The 22,697-nt window shown below is 40.3% G+C and overlaps 3 protein-coding genes and 2 pseudogenes across 3 annotated transcripts; 1 reads left to right on the forward strand and 4 right to left on the reverse strand.

The window, feature by feature from the left end:
* Nucleotides 1-2,784: 2,784 nt before the first annotated feature.
* LOC113671327 (uncharacterized) lies at nt 2,785-4,100 on the reverse strand (annotated as a pseudogene).
* A 2,877-nt stretch (nt 4,101-6,977) lies between these two features.
* LOC149037358 (uncharacterized) lies at nt 6,978-8,477 on the reverse strand (annotated as a pseudogene).
* A 2,208-nt stretch (nt 8,478-10,685) lies between these two features.
* On the forward strand, nt 10,686-12,782 carry LOC149037359 (uncharacterized). The gene has a single exon (XM_089188032.1). The coding sequence runs from the start codon at nt 10,701-10,703 to the stop codon at nt 12,633-12,635; it is 1,935 nt and encodes a 644-aa protein (XP_089044158.1). The 5' UTR covers nt 10,686-10,700; the 3' UTR covers nt 12,636-12,782.
* Nucleotides 12,783-13,331: 549 nt separating this feature from the next.
* LOC113671337 (uncharacterized) lies at nt 13,332-15,018 on the reverse strand. The gene is given in 2 exon segments (XM_027187556.2): nt 13,332-13,798; nt 13,800-15,018. Coding segments are annotated over 2 exon segments (879 nt in total). The 5' UTR covers nt 14,622-15,018; the 3' UTR covers nt 13,332-13,741.
* Nucleotides 15,019-16,299: 1,281 nt separating this feature from the next.
* Nucleotides 16,300-18,731, reverse strand: LOC149037360 (uncharacterized). Its single transcript, XM_089188033.1, has 2 exons — nt 17,503-18,731; nt 16,300-16,464 (listed from the first exon to the last, which is right to left on the reverse strand). The coding sequence occupies exon 1, from the start codon at nt 18,687-18,689 to the stop codon at nt 17,538-17,540; it is 1,152 nt and encodes a 383-aa protein (XP_089044159.1). The 5' UTR covers nt 18,690-18,731; the 3' UTR covers nt 16,300-16,464; nt 17,503-17,537.
* Between the last annotated feature and the right edge of the window lie 3,966 nt (nt 18,732-22,697).

Genomic DNA, 22,697 nt, shown 5'->3' on the forward strand with positions numbered 1-22,697 from the left:
CATTTCTATGTTGACTTGCTTCAGACATCTAGGAACTTGGCCTGTAAGCGGAGCGCCATCGAAACGACTTTTCAATCCTTACTGCTGTAATGTAATTTTTCACCTCAGTTGGGGGATACAGAGATGGACAAGGTGGCAGATGAGTGGGTGGTGCTTGGTTGTAATATTGAGGAGGCTGATTGTTGCGGGTAATGAATAAAGGGGGTAAGTTTTAAAGAGACTGTGGTGCTGTGTCGGTGGGAGAGTATAGCAGGGTGTTTAGTATTATCAACTGAGTTGATAACGCAGTTGGTCACCGTAAAAAGTTTAAAAGTTTACGTTTCGAGCGTTAACCCTTCATCAGAGTGATGTTGTTGCGGCTGTTGGGTGATGATCGCAGCATCGAGTGTACAATGACGTTAGCACGGACAAGAAGCACAGCGTTCTATCTCAAATTACATTACAGCACTAAGGGTTGTATTTATTTCCCGGACAATTATAAGGCTAGAGGCAAATTAAAAGCGTTTCTCTTTAAATTGTAAGTTTAGTTTGGTATTCAACATGCGACCTGACCTTTCCTTTCTCGACGTCTTATTAACGTCGTCACATCCAGCTCCCTTTTTATTATGGTGATAACATTACGCGAACCTCATGACTACGATAGTAAAACATCGCAGTTTTCCTTGCATTTTCCTTTTTTGATATGAGCGAACTTGCAATCGTCGAAGTCTCATTCTTCACTGCCAACCCAATTTAGTCAAAACCACCTAGGGTCCATCGCGGCTAGCTCATCATGGCAGTCTCCGGTCTTCGCAGTGAAGCAAGCCTCGGAAATTACATCGAACGCCCTTCATATGAACAACTAAGGGCCTGCTCTGACATCCTTTCCGATGTGTTGAGTGGAAGGCCACATCAGTCACAGTAGCCGAGTTGTACGGCGTAGTCATCTAGAGCAATCTTTCTGTTCCTGTGAAACACGCGCTATAAGCCGTTTGTCTTCTAATTGTCATGTGGAAAAACACGAGCTTCAATTCGGCCGGATTTCACTAAACACTTGACTTTCATATTCTAAAAGAAAGACTAAAAAACGTCAAATAAACGTGTTAAATTCGACCGGCCGAACTATTTTAGTAGATTGTGTTGATATTTCGTAGATGTTTGATGATTTCTGTACTTGATGGTTTGACATTTTTGACAACTTTAGTCGTTCAACCAATCAGATTATTTGAACTACTCTAACAAGGATTCTGATTGGCTTATTGTAGCGTGCGTGATGAAAGTATAGAGCATGCTGACGACACTATTGTTCTCTATGGAAATAAAGTTTGTTTTGAAAATTGTAAGTAACGTCTGGGGAATTAATCAGATTCTTATAAAACAAATAGAGATCCCTTGACTATGCTCTGTTCTGTTCTAAAGCACTCAGAAAAGTGGCTAAAGCACTCAAGAAGTGGGGAGCTCTCAAGAAGAGAAACACGAAACGTAGTTGAGTGTTTCTCCCTACAACTCTTTCGTGCTTTAGCCGCTTCCGGCGTACTTTACAACAGAACAGAACACAGTCAAGGCCTCTCTATTTGTTAAATCAACGTCAGCACATCCGGTTCTATAAAGACTATTGTAATTACATCCGTGAACCTTATGATTATGATGTAAAATATCGTAGTTTTCCTTGCATTTACTTCTCTGATAAGAGTGAACTTGCAATTTTCGAAACCCCATTCTTCACCGCCGACCCAACTTAGCAGAACGTTCTGCTTCTAGCAGGTTTTGGGTCTCACTAAGCCCAACACGAACTTTAATTTTAAATAGTGTCTGCATCTGCCAATATGATGAAGATGTCCGCTTACTACAAGGTCCTTTTAGACAAAATACGGCAGGAAAAATTCGTGATTTAACCAGTTTCTTTTAGCTGATTAATGTCTCCTTCATCAGGTTTCATCGTGGAAAAGCTTTCGCCACAAATGCATGATCGGGTTTAAGACTGAAAGCAAAGATGTAACCGTATACATATGTTTTCACCTGGTTGTCTCAATAGATCTCGTTAGTTTTGATGAAACGCCAATTTCTTCAAAAATCGCTCAGATGAAGATTTCGCCACGCTTCCAGACACAAAGCAAAAATTCGGAATATCCGATGCAAAATTTACTTGCGAACCGGTCACCTGCATATCAAACTAAACCTTACACACGGCGACGGATTGACAGAAATTTATTATTCAACAAAATACTGACAACACACAAATGAAAATACTGCTCGAAATCGATATAGCATTTGCTGTGGAAGGACCTGGTAAAGATTCGATCACCTTAAGGTAAAATTAGAAAAGTAACAAATCTTCCTGAAGCGGAAAAAAGATTTATTACTTCTGTAAATAAAGTTGCAGCTCAAGTATAGGAAAACCAACTTAGCTCATCATACAAAACTTTAAACTGAGTAATTCTATTACTGAGATGATCAATTTGGCTGCTATGCTAAACGATCGACATTCGCAGTCTCGAACATTTCATGAGCGGAAATGCATTGAAAACTGTCGATAGAACCACAGACTCAGTCAAATACAGCCAGGTCAGATTAATATGACACTTAAAGTGAAGCTACATTTCTAAGAATACAATATTCATTCTGGAAAATTGGTGCAAATGGCCAGACTCATCCTATCTCCAGAAGAATTCTATGTCTACTTTTTGTTTTTCTTTGAACAACAAAGGCGAAATAGATGTTTAAATTTGCAAATATACAGCGGCTAGTCATGGCTAAGATTAATAGAAGTTAATTTAAGATTACAGAACCTATTCCCTAACTTATACTTTAAGTTAGATTAAACTGATAACATTTAGTAACTTGACTACTTTTACATCTATGCAAATGAAAAATATAAACCTTAAAGTTATTTATTTCACAGGAACAGTAATGTGCTTTGAGAAGTTACCTTGCAGATTACTTTAATTACATCTCGTTCGGTTGTTTGGCGTTTATTTTAACTAGCATCGACGCCGGTTGAGCTTGTTCCGGCGGTGGAGGATATTGGTTTGTTGGTGGTGGATAGCTTAAGTAGGCCGGATGAGCTTGACCGACACCTGGAGGAAGCTGATCGCAACCAGCTGGAGGAGGCTGGTTATAACCTGCTGGAGGAGGCAGGTTGTATCCTTATGGAGGAAGCTGGTTGTAGTTCACCGACGGAGGAGCATGTACCTGTTGCATCGTCATCATGTGGGTTGAGGCCATTTGTTGGTGCGGCTGTCGGCCTGTAACGACTGCAGCACCGGGTGTACGATAGCGGTAGAACGGGCAACAAGCGCAGCAGCAGCAGCATACGATGGAAACGATGATGACGAAGAAGATAATCGTGCCGATAACTGCGCCTGTAATATACCAGCCGCTCCAACCACAGTTTGTGGAACAAACTCCCCCACAACAATCCTCTCCACTATCACACTGTTCGTCGGACGAATAGGAATTGCAAGAAGACGAACTACTGATGCATTTGCCATTACAGCATTTCTTGCTCGATCCACATTCGTAGTCGCTCGTGCAGGAATGACAAGAAGACGAACTACTGATGCATTTGCTATTACAGCATTTCTTGCCCCATCCACATTCGTTGTCGCTCGTACAGGAATGGCAAGAAGACGAACTACTGATGCATTTGCTATTACAGCATTGCATGAGCGATCCACATTCATTGTCGTACGAACAGGAACAAGAATACGAACAGATGCTGTTACAGCATTCCTCGTTCAATCCACATTCGTCTTTGGACGTGCAGGAACAAGACGACAAATCTCTAGTGCATTTGTGCTTACAGCATTGCTCGCCCCGTCCACAAATGAAGTTACCCGTACAGAGACAAATATCGGAACTTTTAGCACAAGTGTTACCACAGCATCTCTCGTTCGATCCACAATGGCTGTCGCGCCAACAGCTAAAGCAATTCAGTCTGCATACCCCATCTCTACAACAGTTCTTACCGAAACAATCACTCTTATAGGTACAGTTGGCTGCACTTCCCAAGGCAAAGAAGCAGACGAAAAGAAAGCATAAAAGTTCCTTAGTAGCCATTTTCCTTTCACAATTTCAATGGCGTCCGTTTGACGTGAGATAATAATCAGATGAATTGGGTGCGGTTGGCTGGTTTCAAATTCTCTCCAGATTCGTTACCATGGAAACCTCTATAGATTGTGGGAAAGGTTCAGGGGAAGGGGAAGGAAAATCTGAAATGAAAAGTTGAAAGGAAAAAAGAAAATGCTGTTACTATACATAATCGCGTAACGGGGATGGTTTAATACCTTTCAAGCCAGGCCAAAGCTAAAATGAGATATTGAACAAAGAACCAAGAAACATCACAAATCTGTTGACCCCATAGTCATTCAAGAAATCACATTCATTCGTAAATATTGATCTCCGATAAAGATACATCCTTTTTGTACATTTCTTTTTCACAGGTGCTTGTGAGCAGCAAACAACAACAGAAAATGTCAACTTGATTTATTTTCTCCCAGCGGTTTCGTCTGGTCACACAGACTTCGTGAGGGAGTTTGAAAAAGATGGTTTAAAGGAAATTATTACATACCTCATTTTCAAAGTAATAGTCACGTTCCAATAAGGGCGTGAACAGCGAAGAAAATCAAACTACGAAAAGAAAAACCCAACGTATATAGCGGCTGAGAACGAAAATAAAAAACTGGAAGATTTACCACGGGCCGATTTAGGCCATGTGCCTGAAAGATTTCTTCTGTAGGTAAGAACCAATTCAAGAACTGAAAATTTTTTCGTTGAAAATAGGCTCGTTGTTGCTGTTGTTTTTTTTAAGCGATTCAACACGTGTTTTCATCTTGAGAGCGCCAACGCACTTTAATATTTTTATTCGGGGATTTTCGATCCTTTTATTTTCATTCATTACTAAAGTTGACTTTTCTTGTCAGTAATGGGCAAATGTGTTTACATGATAAACAAAATAATACCTGGTTGCTTCTAGATATGGAATTTCTCTTCTTGTGTTCAACTTGACATCTAACTCGTGAGCTATCTAGTTTGTCAGAATATATAAAATACGGAAAGAAAAGCAAAAGTTACGTATTTAGTGGCTTTGGTAATGGCATTTCTCGCGAGCTGAGAACGAAAATCGACACCAGCATCCTGTGAACCATGTCGTTATTCAAAAAAAAATATATACACATATGGTCATTCATATATGATAAAAGCCCCTCCGTGCATAAGCCCACAAGGTTATTACGAAGCTCTCATAAGCGGCAGCACTTCGTGACTATAGGTTCCTGAAAGACAACGAAATGTTGCGCGATCTTATCGTCTCCTTCTCGCTCATTTTGGAGATAAAGCTCTTCCTATTCGCTTGTTTGTTTGTTTTTTTCTGTGCTCTAATTTGAGTAAAGTGTACCATCAAGCATTTAAACTCGGTTAATTTGATCATTTTAAGCGTTTCAATAAAGCTTGACCTATTCATTTGTTGACTGACTATGTCACCTTTATTTTATTTTCAGCCTTGGGTATCCCCAACGCTTTATCCAGGGTTTTTGTGATTATTAGGATTCCTAGAAAACATTAAGCATGTACAATACTGGGGGAACTTAGTTCTACGAGGATACGGGAGACCTCGAAACAAACATAGTGTATATGATATTTGACTAAATTCAGCTAATGAACCCTCGATATCCGTTTCCCTTGAATTAGTATACCAGTAAATCCTAATGTTCATTGGAAGAGATAAAAGGTATGCCATGTCAGGCAACAAATGTGAAAAAAGGGCAATGGATATGCATGTTTATGAAGGTGAATTTGCCAATTTTGGTAAATAGTTTTGCAGATAGAGAGTATGTTTTAAACATTCCATTTCTATCTGATAATAAAGGCCACGTTCACTTACTTCAAGATTGAATTTTGGGAGATTTGCTTGACGCTCAAAGCTTTCGCCAAATGTAGCCTCTTGCACCTCTTTAAAATTGTTTTTATGATTGTTTGTATTTCCAAGGTCCTTATCTAAAGATACTCTTTCTGTGTCACATGTTAATAGCCCGCGTAAACGCCTGAAGGCGTCTAGTTTATCCTTCAGTTGTAATGATTGAATAATCAAACAAAAATTAATTCAGTGCGATTTTTGAACATTTATAGTAGTCAAATAATCCGCATTATTGTAGGAATTACATTGTAGTTAGAAATAAACGCTTTTCAATTAGAATTGTGTCTCTAGGAATATGGAAGCCCAGAGGGGAGAGCCTATCTGAAATTTAAAGTTTTCAGCCAAATTTACAGGGAAAGTACACGAAATGTAAAGGCCAACCATTCGACAGGGGAAGTGCAAACTGAGAGATTATATTGAATTAAACTCAAAGCGGCTATGCGTTTGCCTACAGTTCTACCCAAAATTGGATCAACAGTACGGGTTGTAGTTATATCATAGACAATTATAGGGCTGGAGGGAAATTAAAAACGTTTCTCTTTTTACACTTTACGATTTAAAAATCGTAAAGTGTAGTTTGGTATTCAACATGCTATCTGACCTTTCATCCGGCCCTGTTGTAATTATCATGGTAATTACATCACGCGAACCTCATGACTATGACTGTAAACCTTGCAGTTTTCCTTGTTTTTTAATTGAAATTGTCGAGACCTTATTCTTCACTGCCAACCTAGCTTAGTAAAAACATCTGCTTGTGGGAGGTTTTGAGTCTCACGAAGCCCAACTTCAAATAGTGTCTGCATCTTCTAATATGTTGAAGATGTCCACCAAATACATGGTCCTTTTAGGCTAAACGTGGCAAGACAAAAATTGGGATTTAAATGCTTTCTTTTAGCTGATTAATGTCTCCTTCATCAGGGTTCATTAGTTCATTTGGGCAAATCGCCCAAACGCCAACTTCTCAATAAATCGTTCATATTGAAATTTTCGTCACGTTTGCAAGCACAAAGAAAGAGTTGAGAATGTCCGATTTAAAATTCACTTGCGAACCGGTCATCTGCATATCAAACTAAACCTTACACACGGGGGCGGATTAACAAAAATTTATTGTTCAAAATAATAGTGACAACACACAAGTGTAAATACTACTAAAAACAGCATTTGCTATGCAAGGACCTGCTAAAGATCCGATCAGCTTAAGGTAAAACTAGAAAAAGTAACAAATCTCCCTGAAGCGGAAAATAATTAGTTACGTCTGTAATTAAGGTAGCAGCTTAAATGTAGTAACAATCTATTACAAAGATTTTCAATTTGACCGCTGTACGACACGATGGACATTGAACATTTCTCAAAATTCCACAAGCGGAAATAGATTGAAAACTGTAGATGAAAGCATGGACTGGGTTAAATACAGCCAGATCGGTTTAATGCGACACTTTAAATGTAAACTACATTTCTACGAATGGCATATTCTTCAAGGAAAAGTGATGCAAATGGCCGGACTCATCTATCTCCAGTGTACTTGTTGCGTCGTCATCATGTCGCTTGAGACAATTTGTTGTTGTGGCTTTTGGCCGGCGGCGACCACAGTACTTGGTGTGCGATAACGGTACTATGAGCAACAAGCACAGCAGCGGCAAAATACGATGGAAATGATGATGGCCAAGATGATATTCGTGCCTACAATAGCTCCGCCGCTCCAAACACAGTATGACAAACAAACTCCCCCACAACAATCCTCTCCGATCATCACACTGGTCGTCGGACGAACAGAAACAAGAGGACGAACTACTGTTGCATTTGCTATTACAGCCTTCCTTGCTCGATCCACATTGGTAGTCTTACGAACAGGAACAAGAAGACCAACCACTGATGCATTTGCTTTTATAGTATTTCTTCCCCAACCCACACTGGAAGTCGTACGAACAGGAACAAGAAGAGAAACTCCTGATAAATGTCCTATCACAGCATTGCTCGTTCGATCCACATTAGACATATGGTATTACAGAATTGCTAGCTCGATCCAAATTAGTAGTCATACGAAAAACGCTGTCTGCAGAGCTTAACCGGTACAACAGGACTGACGGTAGGAACAACCACCGTCGTAGATGCATTAGGTAGCACTTCACAAGGCAAAGAAACAGACGAGAAGAAAGCATAAAAGATCTTTAGGGGCCATTGTCCTTTCACAATTTCGATGGCGTTCTCTCAATGTGGGACAATAATCGCTTGGCTGGTTTCCAAATTCTCACCAAACACTTATTTAACTTATTTAAAGTTTTCAGCCAAATTTACGAGCAAAGTGCGCGAAATGTAAACGCCAGCGACTCGACGGGGGAAGTAAAAACTGAAAGATTATAACGAATAAAACTTAAAGCTATTCGTTTGCCTTCAGTTCTATCGCAAACTAAATCAAAAGTAAGGATTTATTTCCCGGACAATTATAAGGCTAGAGGCAAATTAAAAGCGTTTCTCTTTAAATTGTAAAATTTAGTTTGATATTCAACATGCTTTCTGACCTTTCTCAACGGTAATTACATCACACGAACCTCATGACTTTGATTGTAAAACATTGCAGTTTTCTTTGCATTTTACTTCTCTGATAAGAGTGAAATTGCAATTGTCGAAACCTCTTTCTTCACTGCCAACCCAATTCAGTAAAACCACCTGTGGTCCATCACAGTACCTCATTATGACGATCTCCGGTCTTCGCAGTGAAGCAAGCCTCAGAAATTATATCGGCCACCCATCGAGTGAACAACTAAGATCTTGCTCTGATATCCTTTCCGATGCGTTGAGTGGAAGGCCACATCAGTCACAGTAGCTGAGTTGTACGACGCTGTCATCTAGAGCAATCTTTTTGTTCCTGTGAAACACGCGCCTTATCATTCTGTATTAGAGACTAAAAATAATGTCAGGCAAACGTGTTGAATTCCACCTGCCGAACTATTTTGTTTTGTAAAGTATTGTATATTTTGATGTTTGATGATTACTGAAATTTGATGGTTTGATATTTTTGACAGTTTTCGTCTCGCTCAACCAATCAGATTATTTGACCAGTTCTGACAAGGATTCTGATTGGCTTACTGAAGCGTGCTTAATGAAAGTATAGAGCATACTCACGACACTGCTGTTTACAAATAAAGTTTGTTTTTTGAATTGGAAGTAATGCGTGGGGAATCGAAAAGCCTTGACTGTGCTCTGTTCGGTCGTAAAGCACTTAGAAAGGCGGCTAGAGCTCTCTGGAGGTGGGGAGAAACACGAAGCGTAGTTGAGTGTTTCTCCCTATACTTCTTTCGTGCTCTAGTCGCTTGCTGCGTGCTTTACAACAGAACAGCGCACAGTCAAGGCCTCTCTATTTGCTAAATCAACGTCAACACATCCGGCTCTGTAGAGACTATGGTAACTAAATCACGCGAACCTCAGGACTATGATAGTAAAAAACCTCAGTTTTCTGATAAGAGCGAACTTGCAATTGTCAAAACCTCTTTCTTCATTGCCAACCCAACTTAACAAAACCATCTGCTTCTAGCAGGTTTAGGGTCTCACAAAGCCCAACTTGAATGTTAATTTCAAATTGTGTCTGCATCTACTAAGGGACCGGTCATTATTTATCGCCTGGGGGGGGGGGGGGTCGGAGTATTTAGGGGGGGATCACATGGTTTTTTGAAGACCTTTAGGGGGGATCAGCCGTAATTGACAAGCATAATGGGGGGGATCAGACCAAAAAAAAAGGAATTTTAGGTCGCGCCGGGACCCCGGGTGATTGCATTTGTAAATACTTTGGTAGGATTTGCCGCTGGGACTCTAAACCCCCAACCATATATTCAAGACCACGTTCAGTTGTATTTTGTATTATATAAACTCTATTCTAGCCCAGACACAAAACCCAAACCCTTTTACAGACCCTCCATTTTGTAAAAAAGAATCACTATCGTAGTCTAACATACACGTTTTTATTCAGGCACGATCTAAATTAGAAAGGTAATCAAGATTTTGAGAATGGAATACTTACAATTGCTCAAAATTGTTTCATAACGTTTCAGTTTGTTTTATAGAGAATCGTAATCTAAAATCATAAACTTTCATTATTTTAATACGCGGCCGAATGAAAACAACAAATAAAAAAGTGTTTATTTTGGTGAGGCTGTATCTTGTTCCGCTTCCGTGTCAGAATCTTCGGCAGCCCTCTCCACTGGCTCTTGCACAGTCTCCTCGTTAGATTCATCTGAATCCTCGCCCGAACTTGACCCTTTTTCAGCACCATTACTGCTATTCTCTTCGTTCATTCTGGCCACTACCACTTTCAAATTGCGTGCCAGCTCTGTTTCAAACACGCCTCTTTCCAAAAGCCATAGCAGAGGATCCAGGTGGAGACGCTTGACAAATCTCGCAGTGAATCCTGCATTAATACTTGAGACACATTTGTAAGTATTCTTTTCGAGTGAATCGAAAACCTCTTTAGCTACCTCTTTTGAGGTAAGTTTTTCTAGGAGAATTGCTGCTCGCTGATGCAACCTTTTCTCCTTGATTTTTTTCACTTTTCTCTTGTTTTCTTTCATTTCGACTAGCTCAACGTGGGAAGAAATTAATTCAATCCGCTACAACAGTATACAACAGGGCGAGACCGAGGGGTGCCAGAAATTCCAGCGCGAGAAAGTTTTGTTTCATGAGAAGCACCGATGACAAGGCTTACCTTAGACCAGGTACATCTGAAGGTTTTGACAAAGCCAGAAATCTTAGGATCTTAACATTATCAGATCACACTTAAGCAAGGAAGTTGCCAAAGTACGACTGGCCTGAGAAAATGGTATATGTGACCCCGGGTTCTCACCGTGTTTTCACGAAGTCAAGTGTAATGAATGAAACTGAAGAGAAGCTGATAACTAAGGACGATCGCCACTATGTATTTGTCTGGCCCAAAGCAATAGTGGGATCGTCAGGCACTGTATGGGCCAGCGAAACGGTTCGTTTGCGACATGAGGATCCATCAGCTTTTGAGGTTGACGAACCGACACCTGGCAGTCCACAGTACTCACTGGGATTTCGTAAATGCTGCGCGCGACTACACGATGACCTCTTTCTTTATTATGATATGACAGAGTCAGATGACCTAGACAAATTATCCGGAGAAACAGAAAGTAACTGTAAATTCTTCACTTACGAAAAAGAGAGAGCAGAACACTTGAAATTAAGGATTGACAATTTGTTGCAGTTTTGCGAAGACACAGAAATGTCAGAGCACAATAGGGCTCTGTTTGCTAGTCAGATAATACCAGTCACGAAACGCATTTTAGATGCCATTGATGATCTGTTTAAAGAGGAAGTCGATTCCATGGAAAAAGATGCGAGAAAGGACAGGATTTTAAGGGTAACCAGTTCATGTAAACATGGTCTTGAAGTTCTCGGAGATCTCTGCCTTCCACCTGTAAAGCCACGATGGGCTGACCTTACAGATGCTGGTCCGGGCGTGGGAGTTTCCAACTACGAAGTTAGATTTCGAGACGCCGAGTTAGCAAGGGTTCACAATTCCGATTATAGAGTGCGATGTCATCGTTCGAGGGGCGACAGCGGGCAAGGTGAGGCCGAAAGGACAAACTCGGCAATTTTTGATGCTCTTGTGGATGGCGCAACTCTAGAGTGGGAAAAATATAGGAGATTTGAGGATCTTTCAGAAGAGGAAATCAAACAACTGTCTCTCCAGTCATACGAAGAGTACGAAAAGAAACGGATGGAGAAAAATGCCTGGTATGTCTGTAGTCAGGTAGCCGAGAGAATTGATGATGCCCCTGTCCTTAAAGATTACATCAAGAGCAAACTAAGCGAGTCCCCTGATGAATTATTCTTTTTCAATTCTGTTTACCTCGACAACTATCGGGGTGCATCAGAACGAAACAAAGAGCAAGCGCCCGGTGCAGCATACTTCCGAAAGATCGAATCGTTTATGGAAGACCACTATATTCGTGGAGAACTTTTTATGGAATTCTGTCGTGATGCCTGTAAAGAGTCAAGAGAAGAAAGTTCCAATCTCTGTTCCTGGTGTTCTAACAATAGATGGGTCGGTCCAGAAACGGAAAGAATTCCGCAACCTGTACCAGATTCAAACAATCTTGGACATTTCATGGATATCTATCAGACGGAATCGACGGGCAGGACACCAGATGATTACCTTCCAAGAAAATGTATTAAAGATCTGTACGAGGAACATTCTGACAGTATCAGAAACGATCAGGATACCATGAAGAGCTTCTGCTCAAAATATAATGTGGAAGAGAAGCACGTCATCGCATATGTTAATCATTTGAAGGATATTGAGATCCGAAAGGACATCAGAACAAGAGCAGCTCAGGAGCGAAGAAGGCAAGAGGCCGAACGAACGTACAAGGACTTTCAATGGGATAACCTCATCGAGGGTGGCAAAGTTGAAAAGTTGCGGGTAAGAGAACTAGACCTGTATCTCAACAAGCATGGTTTGACGACTGTGGGTCGGAAACTTGACAAAGTGAAGTCCATTCGATGTCACTATTACCGACAGAATAAAGAGACTGTGATAACAGAAGAACTGTCGAGTGATGAAGATGACGTGGAATCCGAGCATGAAGAATCCGAAAGTGGAGAGGCAGAGAGCGACGATGACTATGTTTTCGTGGATTTGGATGAACAGCCTGAGATTGGCACTTCCTCGACAATTCAGTTCGTATCTGACGAGCAAATATTTACCGTTGTGGTTCAAGGTCCATGAGACGTAAGTACCACTATTAAAATATCACTTGCATATTCAAAAAGTTATTTGGCGGTGGCTGGGAGAAAAGGGGGGGGGATCATGAAACTTTCCACTACCGATAAGGGGGGATCTCTAAAAAACTAGATACTCTACGGGGGGTTCAGGTAAATGCTCCGATGTGACAACAAAAATACTCCGACCCCCCCCAGGCGATAAATAATGACCGGTCCCTAATATGATGAAGATGTCCGCCTACTACAACGTCCTTTTAGAATAATACGGCAGGAAAAATTCGTGATTTAGCCGGTTTCTTTTAGCTGATTAATGTCTCCCTCGTCAGGTTTCATCGTAAAAAAGCTTTCCGACAATTGCATGATTAGGTTTAATACTGAAAGCAAAAAATGTAACCGTGTACGTATGTTTTCACCCGGTTGGTCTCTCGAAAGATCTTGTCAGTGTTGATGAAAGTAAATCGCCCAAAAGCCAATTTCTCAACAAATCGCTGAGATCAAATATAAGTCATGTTTACAAGCGCAAAGAAAAAGTTCGGAATATCTGATGTAAAATTCACTTGCGAACCGGTTACCTGCATAAAAAACTAGACCTTACTACAAAGATTATCCATTTAACCGCTATACGACACGATCGACATTGGCAACCTTGAAAATTTCATAAGTACCTTGAAAACTGTCGACTGAAGCATAGACTGGGTTAAATACAGCCAGATGGGTTTAATATGACACTAAAAGTGTAACTACATTTCTAAGAATACAATATTCATCATGGAAAATTAATGCAAACAACCAGACTCATCTCTCTCCAGAAGAAATCTGTCTCTAGCTTTTGTTTTTCTTTGAACCTCAAAGGCGAAATAGATGGTCAAATTTGCAAATGTACGGCGTGCAGATCCTGCCGGCTAAGATTAGTATAAGATAATTTAAGATGAGAGAACCTATTCCCTAACTTAAATCTTTAAAACTATCCTTAAAAAAAAAATACACGGATAACATTTAGTAACTTGACTACGTTTATATCCATGTAAATGGAAACTATAAACCAAAAGTACTTATTATTTCACCGGAAGAGTGATGTGCTTGGAGAAGTTCCCTTGCAAGTTACTATGATTACATCTCGTTCGGTTGTTCGGTGTTTACTGCTGCTAGCATCGGCGCCGCTTTCGCTTATCCCAGGCGCTGGAGCATATTAGTTTGTTAGTGGTGGACAGCTTGAGTGAGGCGGAGGAGCCTGATTGAAACCTGGAGGATGCTGGTGGTAACCAGCTGGAGGAGACTGGCTGTAACCTGTTGGAGGAGGCTGGTTGTATCCATCTGGAGAAGGCGGGATGTAGTTCAACGGCGGAGGAGCATGTACTTGTTGCGTCGTCATCATGTGGGTTGAGACCATTTGTTGTTGCGGTTGGCCGGTGACGACCACAGTACCGGGTGTACGATAGCGGTAGTACGGACAACAAGCACAGCAGCAGCAGGATACGATGGAAATGATGATGGCCAAGAAGATAATCGTGCCGATAATAGCGCCTGCAATAGCTCCACCGCTCCAACCACAGTATGAGGAACAAACTCCCTCACAACAATCCTCTCCAATGTCACATTCGTAGTCGTACGTGCAGGAACAAGAAGACGATTTACTGATGCATTTGCTATTACAGCACTGCTCGCCTTTGTCACATTGGTGGTCGTATGAACAGGAACAAGAAGACGAACTACTAATGCATTTTTTATTACAGCATTTCTTGCCCCATCCACATTGGTTGTCGTACGAACAGGAACAAGAAGAGAAACTACTGATACATATGCTATTACAACATTGTTTGTTCGATCCACATTGGTAGTCATACGAACAGGTAGAACATTGCCGTCTGCAAACATTATAGGCACAACATTTCTTATCAATGGAACAATCACTGTCGTAGTTACAGTAGGTAGTACCTCCCAAGGCAAAGAAACAGACGAAAAGAAGACATAAAAGTTCCTTAGAAGCCATTGTCTTCTCACAATTTCAATTGCGTGTGTTCGATGTGAGGAAATAATTAGATGAATTAGATGCGGTTGGCCCAACTTGAATTTTAATTTCGAATAGTGTCTGCATCTATCAATATGATGAAGATGTCCGCCAAATACAAGGCCCTTTTAGACTGAATATAGCAGGACAAAATCGGGATTTAACCGGCTTGTTTTAGTTGATTAATGTCTCCTTCATCAGGTTTCATCGTTGAAAAGCTTTCGCGACAAATGCATGATTAAGTGTAACTATATTTCTAAGAATACAATATTCATTATGGAAAATTAATGCAAATAACCAGACTCATCTGTCTCCAGAAGAAATCTGTCTCTAGCTTTTGCTTTTCTTTGAACCTCAAAGGCGAAATAGATGGTCACATTTGCAAATGTACAACGTGCAGATCCTGCCGGCTAAGACTAGTGTAAGTTAATTTAAGATGAGAGAACTATTCCCTAACTTAAACCTCAGTTTTATTGTGCGGGATAGTGTGCAAAATTCTCACAACGCACAAAAAAAGGAAAAAAACGTCCCTATTGGCTGGTCAAAAATATGCCACATTTTATACTATGGTATGAGCGAGAACATTTCTATTTTTTTATGATAAGTGTAATTAATGATTGGATCCACATGTCAACTGGAATTTTTATAGATTACCTGCACAAATTTGAGTAAACTGTACCATCAAGTATCTAAACTCGGTTAATGTTTATGCTGTTATATTAATCATTTTTAGCGTTTCAATAAAGCTTGAACTATTCATTTGTTGACTGCCTATTTCACCTCTATTTTATTTTCGGCCTTGGATATCCCCAACGCTCTATCCAGGGTTTTTGTGTTTATTAGGATTCCTAGAAAACATTTAGCATGTTCAATACTGGGCAGAATTTAGTTTTACAAGGATACGGGAGACCTCGAAACAAACATAGTATACAGGATATTTGACTATCTTTGTAAAATTGACCTAATGAACCCTTGATTTCCGTTTCCTTTGAATTAGCATACGAGTAAATCCTAATGTTAATTGAAAGAGATAAAAGGTATGCCATGTTAGGCAACAAATGTGAAAAAAAGCAGCTGATATACATGTTTTTGAGGGTGAATTTGCCAAATTTTGGTATATAGATTTGCAGATAGATATGTTTCTAACATTTCATTTGTATCTGATAACAAAGGCCGCATTCACTTTCTTCAAGCTTGAATTTTTTATATTCAAAGATGCTCTTTCTGTGTCACACATAAGCCGGGGTAACGCCTCTAAGCGTCCAGTTTATCCTTCAGTTGGTTGAATAACAAAGCGATATAAATTAATTCAATTTGATTTCGAAACATTTATAGTGGTCAAATAATCCGCATTATTGTAGGAGTTAGGTTGTAGTAAAAGCCAGCCACTCGACGGGGGAAGTGCAAACTGAAAGATTATTATGAATGAAACTAAGCTATGCGGTTGACTTCAGTTATATCCAAACTTAGATCAACAATAATGATTGTACAATCTCATGGACAATTATAGAGCTGGAGGCAGATTGAAAACGTTTCTCTTTCAATTTTACAGTGTAGTTTGGTATTCAACATGCTTTCTGACCTTTCTCAACGTCTTATCAACGTCGACGCATCCGGCTCTGTTATGATTATGGTAATTACATCACACGAACCTCATGACTATGACTGTGAAACATCACAGTTTTCCTTGTATTTTATTTCTCTGATACGAGCGAACTTGCAATTGTCGAAACTGCATTCTTCACTGCCAACCTAGCATAGTAAAACCAACTGCTTGAAGCACGTTTTAGGTCTCACAAAGCCCCGCTTCAAATAGTGTCTGCATCTGCCAAATGAACATGATGAAGATGTCCGCCAAATACAAGGTCCACTTAGACTAAATATTGAAGGACAAAACCGGGATTTAACCGGTTTCTTTTAGATGATTGATGTCTCCTTCATCAGGTTTTATCGTAGAAAAGCTTCCGCGAAAAATGCACGATCAGGTTTAATTCTGGAAGTAAAGTTGTAACCGTATACAAATGTTTTCACCTGGTTAGTCTCAAAAGTCACTTTCTCAAGAAATCGCTCAGATGAAATTTTCGCCACGCTTACAGGCACAAAGTAAAACTTCGGAATATCCGAAGTAAAATTCATTTGCGAACCGGTTACTTGCATATCAAACTGAATCTTACACTCGAAAGCGGACTAAAAAGAATTGATTTTTCAAAAAAATTGTGACAACACACAAATGCAAGTACTGCTTGAAATCGACAGAGCATTTGCTGTCGAAGGATCTGCTAAAGATTCGATCAGCTAAAAATAGAAAATGAAAAAAGTAACAAATCTACCTGATTACTCACGTCTGTAAATAAGGGAACAGCTGAAATAAAGCAAATCAGTTATGAGCATTATGAGCTCGGTTGGATCATCCAACCGAGCTCATAATACCAACTTTTAACCTGTGTCATTCTATCACTAAGATTATCGTTTTGACTGCTATACGACACGACTGACATTCGTGAAACTACAATTCTAAGAATACAAAATTCATTCTGGAAAATCGATGCTAATGGCCGGACTCATCTATCTCCAACAAAAATCCTCTCCACAAGAAATCTGTGATACTTTTTGTTTTTCTTTGAAAGACGATGGTAAAATAGATGTTCGAATTTGCAAATATACAGCGTGCATATCAGACGAAGATAAATATAATTTCATTTAAGATTAGAGAACCTATTCCCTAACTTATACTTCTAAAACTATCCTTAGAAAATCTTACACAACATTTTGTGACTTTACTACGTTTACGTCTATTTAAATGGAAAATATAAACCAAAGGTTATTTATTTCACCGCAACGGTGATCTGCTCGCAAAACTTGCCTTGTAGGTTACTTTAATAACATTTCGTTCGGTTGTTAGGTGTCTACCACAGCTGGCATCGGCGCCACTTTAGCTTGTCTAAGCGGTGAAGAATATTGGTTTGGTGGTGGTGGACAACTTGAGTAAGACGGAGGAGTCTGAATTAAACCTGGAAGAGTCTGGTCGTATCCATTTGGAGGAGGCTGGCTGTGACTTGCTAAGGGAGGCTGATTGTAGTTCACCGGCGGAGGAGCATGTACATGTTGCGTCGTCATCATGTGGGTTGAGACCATTTGTTGTTGCCGCTGTTGGCCGGTGACGACCACAGTACCAGGTGTACGATAGCGGTAGTACGGGCAACAAGCACAGCAGCAACAGGATACGATGGAAATTATGATGAGAAAGAAAATAATCGTGCCGATAACAGCCCCGGCAATAGCTCCACCACTCCAACCACAGTATGAGGAACAAACTCCTCCACAACAATCCTCTCCAATGTCACACTGGTCGTCGGACGAACAGTTACAAGAAGACGATTTACTAATGCATTTGCTTTTACAGCACTGCTCGCCACTGTCACATTGGTAGTCGTACGAACAGGAACAAGAGGACCAACTGCTGATGCATTTGCTATTACAGCATTGCTCGCCACTGTCACATTGGTAGTTGTGCGAACAGGAACAGGATGACGAACTACTGATGCATTTGCTATTACAGCATTTCTTGCCCGATCCACATTGGAAGTCGTACGAACAGGAACAAGAAGAAAAACTACTGATGCATTTGCCATTACAGCATTTCTTGCTCGATGCACATTGGTAGTCGTACGAACAGGAACAAGAAGACGAACTACTGATGCATTTGCCATTACAGCATTTCTTGCTCGATCCACATTGGTAGTCGTACGAACAGGAACAAGAAGACGAACTACTGATGCATTTGCTTTTACAGCATTTCTTACTCGATCCACATTGGTAGTCGTACGAACAGGAACAAGAAGAAGAACTACTTTTACATTGGCTTTTACAGCACTGCTCGTTCGATCCACATTGGTAGTCGTACGAACAGAAAGAACAAAGCTGTCTGCAGACTCCATCTGTACAACAGGACTGAAGGTAGGAACAATCACTGTCGTAGGTACAGTAGGTAGCACCTCCCAAGGCAAAGAAACAGACGAAAAGAAAGCATAAAAATTTCATGGAGGCCATTGTCCTTTCACAATTTCAATGGTGTCTATTCGATGTGAGAAAATAATTAGACGCGGTTGGCTAGTTTCCAAATTCTCTCCAAACACTTTACCATGGAAACCCCTATAGACAGTGGGAAGGGGGCAAGGGAATGGGAAAGGGAATCGGTTGGGGAAGTTGAAGGGGAAGAGGAGAAGAGAGGTGAAATTCTGTTACAATGCATAATCTCGTAACGGGGATGGTTCAGTACCTTTCAAGTCAGGCCAAAGCATTAATTGACTTGAAAGCCAAGAGATTGCACAAAGAACCTAAGGACGTCACAAATATATGTTAAGGCTGTCCACAGGCGGCCCAAGCTTCACCTGAGAGATGATCATCTTGCGCAATAATAGTCATGGAGGAATTATAAGAGTTTGTATGGGAATATTTACGACCGCTCTAAGGAATAAAACAATACGTCAAATTCTTAATAAAAATATCTCACCTTACTTCCACAGCGTATCACTTATTATCTGACCGCTTACTTTGATGAAAAAAACGTATTTTAGCGAGTTGTCAATTTAAAGGTTCTCAACGTACACGAGAAAAGCCCATAACTGAACACTCCATTCCCGAACGCTCGATCTGAGAAGCGAAAAATTCCAGCGCAAAATGACCGGGCGGCCACAAATCCAACGCAGAATTCAAGCACATATAATGTAGTTTCATTTCAATTCACTACAAACTCAATCTTTCCCGTGCAACCGACGCTAAGCCGCAGTTTACTCCAAAAATTTCTAGTTTAGAGGTTTCTTACAGCCCGCGTCCACATCAACCTTGACACACGATCGTTGAAAACGAGTTGGGTAGCCTTGCCTCCTTTTTAAACTGAGCCTCGCCGGGGACCATACTGTAACTTGGCATGAAGATATTATCTTACCACCATGGGTGCCAAATTACGGTGGGGTCCCCGGCGAGACTCAGTTTAAAAAGGAGGCAAGGTTACCCAGGTTACCCAGCTGGTTTTTTTTCAACGGTCGTGTGTCAAGGTCGATGTGGACGCCATGACTATTATTGCGCAAGATGATCATCTTACAGCTGGAGCTTGGGCCGCCTGTGGGCTTTCGTCATGCAAAAAAACACGGTCATTCGTAAAATATTGATCTCCGTTAAAGATATCTTTCTTTAATTTTTTTTTATGAGTACTAGTGAGCAGTAAACAGCTATAGATCTTGTCAACTTGATTTGCTTTTCTCCCAACCGTTTCGTCTGATCACACAGACTTCGTGAAGGAGTTTGAACAAGATGGTTTAAGGGAACTTATTACATACCTTAATTACAGAGCACAAGTCACGTTCCAACAAGGCCGTCAACAGCAATAAATACTCACGTAACGTACGTGCAGGATATCACTGAAATCCTGCGCGATGTTGAGTTTATTTTTGGGCTCTCGGATTTAACGTTGAGTGAAGATTTCAAGGTGCGAGGTTACACGAGTTGAGTTTTCGTAACAAGGGAGCTGATTAGCGCGGTAAAAAGCGATTGATCTAGTTGTGACTGGTTTAAGTTCTGGATCTGGTGAAGAAGATTAAACGATCCGAGGTTTCTTTTAACAAGTTTTGAATACTCTACTGATGAAGTTAGAAGTTTGTACAACAACAAGAAAGCCGTATCATTATCCATGATTAACATGTACCTTGAAACAACCGCCTTTGTAAACCCAGGTTTCTTACCATTATTTTTGCAGTTTACGATTTACAGACGCAACTCCACTTTATTAATATAAAAAACCTGATAAATGCCACTTCAAAAAATAGAATATAAAAAACTTTGATTTTAAAGAAAAATGCAAAATACAAAAATTAGTTTCCTGACATTGGAGTAATTGTGACTTTTTTACTTGATAAAAGTCCGCTTTTAGGTATTTTCTTTTCTTTTGATTAATATTTTTACGATAAAAATAATTTTTTAGCTCTCAATAGAATAAATAGAAACATCATAAACAAAGGCACTAATTCTATGGAGAAATATCTGGATCCATCGAAAAACTAAATAACTGTATTTCCGCAAGCATCCGCCGTGATTAGAGGAAATGAAATGACGAACTTCCGGTTAGATTACTTGTCACACAATTCGAGTAACGAGGACATTAAAGCTTACTGTCGAGAAATCTACGACTGGATAAGAATCTTGGGATAGCAATCATAACTTTTCTTTAAATTCAATCCAACCTGTTGGCAGATCACGGCAAAGGAGTCTATCTCATACCTGAATACGTCAAATAAAATGAGTTGCTGTTTGTTTCTTCTTAGATGTCTGACTTGCTTCAGACATCTTAGTACTTGGCCAGTGAGCGGGACGCCATCGAAACGACTTGTCATTGTACCTCAGATGAAGGATTCACAGTCGGATAAGGTGGCGGATAAGTGGGTGGTGCCTGGTTGTAACCCTGAGGAGGCTGATTGTAACCCATTGGAGCGACGGAGGAGCTTGTACCGGCTGCGTCATCATCGTGTGCATGTGAGTTGGGACGAACAGTTGTTGCGGTAATGAATAAAGGGGTAAGTTTCTAAAGAAACTGTGATGCTGTGTCGGTGGGAGAGTATAACAGGGTGTTTAGTAATATCAACTGAGTTAATAACGTAAATTGGTCACCGTAAATACTGTAAGTTTAACAATTTTCTTTGGAGATGTTATCTACACAACAGGATTCAAGGATCGAACAATCAGAGCGTTTCGAACGGTATTTACCATTTCCAATTCGAATTATTTCACTGGGAACATGGAAGCCCAAATTTTTTAGCCAAATTTACAAGCAAAGTGCGCGAAATGTAAACGCCAGCCACTCGACGGGGAAAGTGCAAACTGAAAGATTATAACTGATTAGACTCAAATCTCTGCATGCGTTTGCCTTGATTTCTATCAAATGATCCAAAATTAGATAAACAGTAAGGGCTGCATATATTTCACGGACAATTATGAGGCTGGAGGCAAATTAAAAACGTTTCTCTTTAAATTGTAAAGTTTAGTTTGATATTCATCATGTGTGACCAACCCACCAGCAATAAATTTAAGAGGAGTTTAATTTCTTGACGATATGGTCGAACTCTTTTATTTACACGCCACTGTCAGTGGTTTCTCAGTAAAGTATGACGAACATAATACATCAAGAACGGAACAAATAATTACAAGATTGGAAATAACAAGCAATACATATAACATAGGCAATACTAATAACATAAAGAACACGGGACACTCGATGAAAGAGCAATTTCCCTGACGGTTTTAGAATACGGCTGCTTAAGAACGTGCTTGCGATTACCCTCCACTCGAGTTAACACCATTATATGCATGATCAGCGCAGACTGGGGCTAGGAGGGGGATTGGTTTCTACAACATGCTTTCTGACCTTTCTCAACGTCTTATCAACGTCATCACATCCGGCTCTGTTATGATTATGGTAATTACATCACGCGAACCTCATGACTATGATTGTAAAACATAGCAGTTTTCCTTGTATTGTACTTCTCTGATAAGAGTGAACTTGCAATTGCCGAGACCTCTTTCTTCACTGCCAACCCAAGTAAGTAAAACCATCTGAGGTCCATCGCGGCTAGCTCGTCATCGCGGTCTCCAGTCACCGCAGCGAAGCAAGCCTAAGAAATTACATCGGCCGCCCTTCGAGTGAACAACTACGATCTTGCTCTGATATCCTTTCCGATGTCTTGAGTGGAAGGCTACATCAGTCACAGTAGCAGAGTTGTACGGCGTGGTCATCTGGAGCAATCTTTCTGTTCATGTGAAACACGCGCCTTAAACAGTTTGTTTTCTAATTGTCATGTGAAAATAAAATTCTGTGCTTTCACGAGCTTCAATTCCGCCGGATTTCACTAAACATTTGACTTCTATATTCTGTATCAGAGACTGAAAAACTTCAGGTAAACATGTTAAATTCAACCTGCCGAACTATTTTCGTAGATTGTGGTGATGTTTCGTAGATGTTTGATGATTTCAGAACTTGATGGTTTGACATTTTTGACAGCTTTAGTC

The sequence above is a fragment of the Pocillopora damicornis genome, chromosome 11, assembly GCF_964200805.1.
Source record: "Pocillopora damicornis chromosome 11, jaPocDami1.2, whole genome shotgun sequence".
Taxonomy (NCBI): domain Eukaryota; kingdom Metazoa; phylum Cnidaria; class Anthozoa; order Scleractinia; family Pocilloporidae; genus Pocillopora; species Pocillopora damicornis.

Coding starts and splice junctions, on each gene's coding strand:
- LOC149037359 (XM_089188032.1), top strand. CDS start 10,701: ATGGTATATGTGACCCCGGGTTCTCACCGTGTTTTCACGAAGTCAAGT.
- LOC149037360 (XM_089188033.1), bottom strand. CDS start 18,689: ATGGCCTCCATGAAATTTTTATGCTTTCTTTTCGTCTGTTTCTTTGCC.